At 33.5% G+C, this 8,084-nt stretch overlaps 1 protein-coding gene across 1 annotated transcript; it reads right to left on the reverse strand.

Moving 5' to 3' along the window:
• Nucleotides 1–2,602: 2,602 nt before the first annotated feature.
• On the reverse strand, nt 2,603–7,820 carry LOC147384648 (uncharacterized protein At1g24485-like). The gene is made up of 9 exons (XM_086424969.1): nt 7,742–7,820; nt 6,786–7,308; nt 5,184–5,659; nt 4,380–4,512; nt 4,149–4,217; nt 3,986–4,057; nt 3,814–3,885; nt 3,412–3,707; nt 2,603–2,796 (listed from the first exon to the last, which is right to left on the reverse strand). The coding sequence occupies exons 1-9, from the start codon at nt 7,818–7,820 to the stop codon at nt 2,603–2,605; spliced, it is 1,914 nt and encodes a 637-aa protein (XP_086281095.1).
• Nucleotides 7,821–8,084: the final 264 nt, after the last annotated feature.

Below are 8,084 nucleotides of genomic sequence, written 5' to 3' on the forward strand. Positions count from 1 at the left end.
GGCCTCACTATTGCATTTTTATCACAAAAACTCTCTTGGAGTTCTAACAACTCCAAGGGAACCTTTCTTTATCAAGTTTGTACCCAATAAACCTTTGAGCGGAATTCACATTATTTTAAAAATATTAAATACTTATAATACCTCCATTCATTAAATCAAATATCTATTATATCCTCCCCCTCATCTCTTTCTCTCCTCTCAACATCTATTTTCTCTTAAAACACCAATCAAACCTAAAAAGAGTTTTATTTATTTTTTAAATGTGAGTTTCATCATGAAATCCATTTGGTTGTGGTGTTGGATTGCCAATGCATCCATGAAGGCCTAATAATGATTTTGGGAAGGACAATTAATGATGAGAGGAGATATGATAAATATGTATTTGATTTAAAAAATGATGACATTTATAGGTATTTGTCTTTTAGAAGAATGTGAATCCCACTCCAAGATTTGTTGGGTAACAAACTTGATAAAGTAAGGTTCCCTTGGAGTTGTCTCAACTACAAGGGATTTTTGTAATAAAAATACAACAATTCATCCTGATAAATCTCTCTTTCTCTCTCTCAAAAATACCTACCTTATGGAATTAGTAAGATTTTAACTCTTACTAAGGGTCCTTGAGCTCAAATGGGTTACTGCATTGGCAATCCAACACCATAGCCCTCTACAATTCATGAAAAACCTGATCCAAAAAAAGAAAAAAATCAATATTTTTTTTCGGTCTTGATCCAAGTTCTGAAAATGTACAGCTACAAAACTTCCACGAAACTTTAAATTTAAAATTAAAATTCAATGGTGAAAAATAATTTTTTTGTTCTTTTTAAAAGTTCCTAGAATTTTGTCCTCCACAATTATGTGGCATCGTATCATGTTTTTTGGATGTCACAAGGTGAGCTCAACGACCCTTAGTAGGAGTTGAAATCTTACTAAGTGAGGCTAGTCGGACTCTTTTAACTTGGGTAAAGGCATGTCATAAGGTAAAAAAATGTACTTTCCTTACTAATATAGTAAGATATTTAGCCTTAGTTATTTTGCTCAAATGGGTTACCACGTTGGCCATCCAACACCACAGCCATCTAGACTTCATAGAAAAACTTAGATAATATATATCAATTTTTTTTTAAGACTTGATTCAAGGATTTGAAAATGGATGACTATCAGGCTTCTATCTAACTCCCAAATTTAAATTTTAAAATTTAATACTGAAAAATAACTTCTTTTTTTTTTTTCAAAGTCCATAGAAATTTGTCCTCTACAACCCTAAAGCATCGTATCATGTTTTTCGATGCCACAAGGTAAGCCCTAGGACCCTTAGTAAGGGTGGAATCCTTACAAACTTAGTAAGCCTGGTCAGACTAAAAGAAAAACATGTGGTTATCAGTATTACCAATCAAAGTGTAGGAGTTAATCTTTAAAAAAATGTGGTACTCTAATAATGATCAAAGTCTAGGGGGCTAACAATTTTTTTCCCGAAAGTTCCGGGGCGAGCTATAGCCCACACTCATCCTTACATAGCTCTGCCCATGCTATGAACAAGCCAAAAATGGATTTGTAACTCATCTAAGACTAACATGACTTGTCCGAGTTATCTCAGTCTCGAAGGCAATTGAGTTAGACAGTTATTGTGAATCGCCATCACATTTGACATGACTTGTCTCATATTTGAAACCTCAACTAAATTTTATATGTTTATATAAAATAATTAAAATTTAAAATTTATATGGTTGTGATCTATATAAAATATGTTTAAGCTTAAACAAATCTACCTTACGATAACAAAAAAACATCAGTTTTAAGAGTTTGTCTTGTTCAAGATGAGATGAGTCACCTTGTTATATTCTCAGATCCATTCGATTCCCATAATAGAAGTTCCATCATTTCCCATTGCTCGTGCTCATGCCTTTTTTGCATGATGATCAGTGAGCATGGTTTTTAACCTCGGTATTAGGTCTCGTCTCGTTCAGCTTTGATACCAAGTTGACTCGGATGATATGTTTTCTCTCGTTCGAGTTGTCACATTGGACATTAAGACAATGATTTTAATTATTTAAAAAATCTGAAATGATTCCTATTAAAAAATACAAAATTAAAAAAAATTGATTTTGGGGTGAAAGAATAGAGGGTTGAGGCTTTAACTCGTTTGTCTCAGTTAACTCAGACGAGATTTTGAAAATCTCGTCCGATACGTCCCGTTTAACTTGTGAGTTAATAATTTTCTGTGCTATCTTGTTTGTATCACCCGAGATATTAAAAAATATCGTCTGAGACGACTCGCTTATCTCACGATACACGATCGTCTCAAAATACTTTGTGAGTTGGTCTCATTCAACTCTGATACCGAGTTAACTTAGGTGATATGTCTCGGTCTCGGACAAGTTTAAAAACCATGTCAGTGAGTGAGTGGTGCAGATGAGTACAATAAAATTAGTTAAACTGCACACTTAAGAATTGCCATTTAAACTCAGGAAGTGTTGTTTTGAAAACTAAGGATGTATGATTGCATAAAACAATATTTTACAGGGAAAACCATTTTCCAAGAAAATGGTCTTAAGAAAATAGATTGTCACAAAAGAATTTACTGATTCCAGATAACATCGTTGCCTCAATGTGCTTTGTGGTGCATATCAGAGGGTCCTAAATCTATTTGGTGCCCGATTTCCACTACCCTAAAGTCATTCATTGTACTTTCCCTTGTAACTGTAGGATCTTGAAGGTTCATTCCAGGCACTGATGTGTTATAGCTCGTTGGTGTGGCAAAGGGTGGCCCATCAGGCTTAGTGACCTCACCCACTTGCCCTGAAAACATTAAGAATGACCTAACTTAGAGCTAACACTTCCTGATTATAATAAATCAATATTATATCATGTATGCACTTCTCCATAATCATGTTTATTTTGCATCCCAAAGTACTTTTTGACATCGAACCTTATATAAAATTACAAAGTCAATAAGAAAAATAAAAGAACACAACAAGATGTTTGTGATTCAATAGCGCCTATGTCCAAGGATGAGATGATAATATTTCACTCAAAATTATAACTCGGGTTTCTCCCTATTATTCTCTTAGATCTCCCAAACTTGAAAGCATTAATTTTGTTGTTCAATTTACTCTTTTAACCTTAAAATGAGTTATGTGACATATATGCATACATGTGACATTCAAAATATCAAAATTGCCTGATTAGGTACAAGTGCACAATACTTCCCCAGTGATATATCAATCAACAAATAGATTCAAAATGAACAAATGCACGACTTGATCATAGTCATTAGTTCCGTCATGTATTTAATTAGAATACTACAAAAATATAATAAACATCGTGATTGAAGTTGATGAACCTTTGAGCTAAATTGGGTGAGAAATGTAAGTTAGATAATTCAAAATCACGTAAGGAAATGAAGTTGCTGACCTGAACTGAATGCTACAATTTCTGTGATTTTTTGTCGGTGGTGAAGGATAGCAAGAACTCCAAAAATAACCCAGAAAACGCCGAATATTGCAAGTGCCACTCTAAGTATAGTTGGTATCAGTTTTTTACTCTTCTTATCATTGTTTGAAGGTTGAGTATAATTGGTTGAAGTCTCTAATGAAAAGTCAGATGATGTTACAATTGTCCAAGGTGGTGTTTCACTGCTCAAAAGTATCCTGGTGCTTGAAGTCCCATATGACTCGTTGGATATGCACAAATCTGGATTGCTCATGATGCTACAATTCAAAAGAACAAAAAAATCAAGACCTTCAATCGTCAAAGAAGTCACACTTGATGACGACGAGGAATAGTGGAAAGATGGGTACTTAATGATTCACTTACTTTAACTTCAAATTTTTGTTTTTAGATAGTGAAGATGGAATAGTTCCGAAAAAATCGTTGTCTGCCAAGTTCCTTCACGGAAAACAAATATCATTTTTCAGGTTAGTTTTAAAGAAATGTGTAATTTTCATAAGACCATAGAAGAACATGTTGGAGGTGCAATAGAACTCACAAGTCTACAAGATTGGGGAAGGAACCAAGGAAAGCAGGAACTTCTTCAATAAAGCTATTATTGTGAAAATCTCTACAAACCATGAAAAAGATCCAAGTTTAAAAACAACAAAGATTGAATCATCAATTTTACTTCGTTGTTCTCCATAACCCTTTTCACTCACATGGTTTCAAGAGCATCCATCCCACTAAAATCAGGAATAGTCCCATATAATCCAAGGCCACTGAGATATCTGGAAAACCACATAGAAAAAATAGACAAGAGATCCAGTGTTCAATCCCAACAAATTAAATTTGATAAAGCCATAAATATATATAAAGGAAAAAAAAATTATAAGTCAATGAACCAAATACAAATGATTTGGCATAAATAATGATATTAGAAGAAGATTTACAGTGCTGTAATTCGTGGTGTAGCATCAGAACTACATGCGACCCAATCCCAAGTAAAGGGGGCGGGAAGACAAGGGTCACCACTCCATTCCTGTAGTTCAATGAAGTTGTTTTGTAACAAAGTTAATGCATCCACTGGAAAAAAACAAAAAAGAAGAAAAAATAATGATTAGTCTACAATTCTCATAGTTCTTATTGCATCATAAGTAATAATTAAATTGAATAAATTATGATTAATTTAGCATTTTTTTCCAATAGGGTCGAATTTTAGATTTAAAAGTTGGAAGGAAATTTCATTGCGTCATCTACGTCATATCCCATTTAGTCTTTGCGATGTGTGATTTCGAATTCTTTTGGAGAGAAAGCAATAGAGCAACACATTTCTTAGCAAGGTTGGGAAGTTATTCTAATGATATTTTTGTAATAGAGGAGGCTACTAGTATTCCTCAAGAGCTTTAGCGCATTTTAGAGGAAGGTCTTATCTGTACTTACACTCGTTAGTTGTGTTTTTTTTTTTTTTTTTTCTTTTGAACCCCAGCTTATCAATATTAAAAAAAAAACATGAATCTTATTTTGCCCCCCATCTCTATATATCATGACTCATATCTTGATGTATTCCTTCGTATATTTGTTTACTACCTTCATCTATGTCATTTTCAAATTTCTATTATTCTTCTAGGGTTTTTGATTTGTACTAAAGTCTCCATTTTCACTAGTGTTAGTATTTATATTCTTGTCACAAGCCCAAATAACTCAAAAATAAAAGAAAGGCATAAAATTTGAATGTTTAAAAATTAGAAACACACAATCTTTTGCATTGGTTCCATCAGTTAGTGCATCACCGACACTGAAGACCTCCATGGCATTAATTAGTGGGGGAAGAGTTGAGTCCGAGGTGGCCACCAAAGAAAACAAAGTGTTTGCAGAAGCAGTCATGTTTCCAATATAAATCTCCAAAGTACTCCCATAAGATGGAATTATGGGATTTGTGCTAGCCTCATTGTTAATGTAAATCTGAAACGATTGCTTCTCCATTGAATCCAGCTGAGCTAGTTCAGCAAAGTATGTGTTGATGTAGATGGGTACTTCAACTGTTGGTAGATTAGTGTTTAAGATTACGGAGAATGATACATTTTTCGGTGTCATTGCACTCTGTAACACAGATCTTGGAGGGTTATCTTCAACATCAACCTTCATGAATAGTAAGTCACTTGGAACCTTAACTAGTCTATTGGTTACTATTGCAGGAACCCAAATACGATCATAAGCGTCATCCGAGAACCTAAACCAACATCAAAAGTTATACATGTAAACATTGAACCCACAATAAAAAATAAAATAAAACAAGAAACATCAAATACACCAAGATTTACATTGTATGATGGTATGCCTACATCCACTGATGAGATGAGACCAATTGACTAAATTAGACTAAGAAACAAATTAAAGCTTTGGAATTTTTTACTTCTACCTTTCGTAGACCTTCCAAACCCTCATTTCTATGTTTTCTTTAACTCTTATCATGTCAGCCTAAAACGAGTAATATTGACTTCAATGGAATATTGTCAGCCTTCGAGACTATGTTCGTTACATAAGTACCACTAAAAGGCATTTTTATTTTATCTTTTACTACAAAAGGGTAAGGAAGTTATCGTCTTTTTGATCAATAGTGTTTTTGTATTGTACTTTTGAGAGTTTGTGATATTTATAGAAAATGTACCGTTGCATAAGGACAACACAACCCTTGGTTTTTGTACTACAAACATTTTAGGAATAGAGAGATTTACCAAAACGTAATCAATTTTTGATGAAATTTCAATTCCAACTCACTGTTCATTTTAATTCCCAAAATGTGACCAGTAACGATTTCTGAAGTTTTAATATGACAATTTTGCAAGTTTAAAGTGACAATCTTGCAGGTATCAAGTGCCTATCTCACAGGTTCGTTAAAAGTAGCGAGATCGTCACTATATAAGCAAACGAGATTGTCACTTTGGGAGAAAAACACCCAGTGAGATTGTCACTTTAAACATGCAATCTCGTAACTTGAAAAACCTGCGATCTTGCACATTCATGTTTTGTGAATTAAAATGAACAATTAGCAGGAAAGGAAATTTCATCATATTTGGCTCCCGAAATGGTAATTCACCCTTAAGAATTTTCATTAAAAAAAAACATGATTTTGGAGTTTGTTAACATTCCATTGCAGTCTTAGACGACAACAAATAATACGTATCCAAATTCTAAAATTCGAAGATTGCCCTTATTAATCCTAATGAGTGTGTTTTATTTTCCTAGAGTACAATGCACCCATGGTAATTAATTACCAACTAGATTTAAGATTCAAGACATCTATAGCAATATAATGAATCATAGCAAAGGAGACACATTGGATATTTTTCACATACCTTATTGTTTTATTTGTACCAAAAGCAACCCTCTTTCTCAAGAACAAAGGATAATTTGAATCAACATGGCTGTACATACCGATATCCAAACTCCTTACTTCAAGTGTTGATATAAAGGGAAACTGATTATTTTGTGTTTGTGCAACACATACACTTATGGTATTCCCTTTTGCACTATATACTGCTTCATAATAAACTACATCGTCGCTCGATGTCACCACTGTTGCCCAGTGGTTTCCATCAAATTGCAGATCGAAGGTTGGTGGAGATGATTTCTTGTCATAGTTTCCATAGAAAAAGCCAGCACGTACAAGGACACGATCACCCTTGTCAATATCTATTGTGTAGCAATTCTTCTTGTGAGTAGTGAATACTCGAAGAGTGCTCAATACATGAGAGACTGAACTCGGTGTCGGCACAACATGGTTTTCACCATTTTGAACATAGAGATCATCTCCAAACCATAAAATAAAGTTTTCGTCAGAGTAAGAACTTGAGGTACCACAATCAATGCTCACAAACACTGTAAATTGGATAACACACGGAAACAACATGATTTATTAGAAGCAACAAAGATAATCCTCATCATTATCTATGCCTTATTCCAAAACCAAGGTTGCAACATGAATCCTATTTTTCTATATATTTAGAAAAAGAAAAACAGTGGGTTTTTTTTTTCAAATAGAGTTGCCATTATGAACATCTGACTTTGGCTTAACCTTACTTGAAGTGTTAAAACTACCATTTTTTTTTTAATTCTTACAAAATTATTCAAAATGAAAAACACCAGGATATTTGCATGAATCATTAGTCAAAGGGTGTAAATCTATATTATTATTTTTTTATTGAGAGAGACATGTCTAAAACATCTAATTTGTAAGGGTGGTAAATATATAAAAATAATAACTTAGACTGAATATCTAGACAATGGAGATCATAATTCCTTTTAACCTCACCTTCTGCTGATACCAATACAAAGGAAAGAGACAGAGATGATAATGACAGAAGAAGAAGATGAAGAAGGTTAGCAGCCATGGAGGTCTAAAAGATAGAAAGAGCCTCTGGGCCTAGACCTTCATTAATGGGGGAATGAAGTTTGACCTTCTTAAGGATTTGACTTTTTCTTCTTCTTTTCAAAAACAAAAGTAATCACAGCTCAGTAATGAAAGGGTTATCTTGTTAAAGGGTGTTTGGTATGTATTTTCTTCTCGTTGGCTTTGACTTAGATAAAATTATTAAAGACTTTGGTTTATTTTATTATTATTATTTTTTTTTAATTTTAAAACCGGGTATCCCTGT

Source organism: Akebia trifoliata, chromosome 15 (assembly GCF_017979445.1).
Source record: "Akebia trifoliata isolate Shusen 1 chromosome 15, ASM1797944v1, whole genome shotgun sequence".
NCBI classification, from domain to species: Eukaryota; Viridiplantae; Streptophyta; class Magnoliopsida; order Ranunculales; family Lardizabalaceae; genus Akebia; species Akebia trifoliata.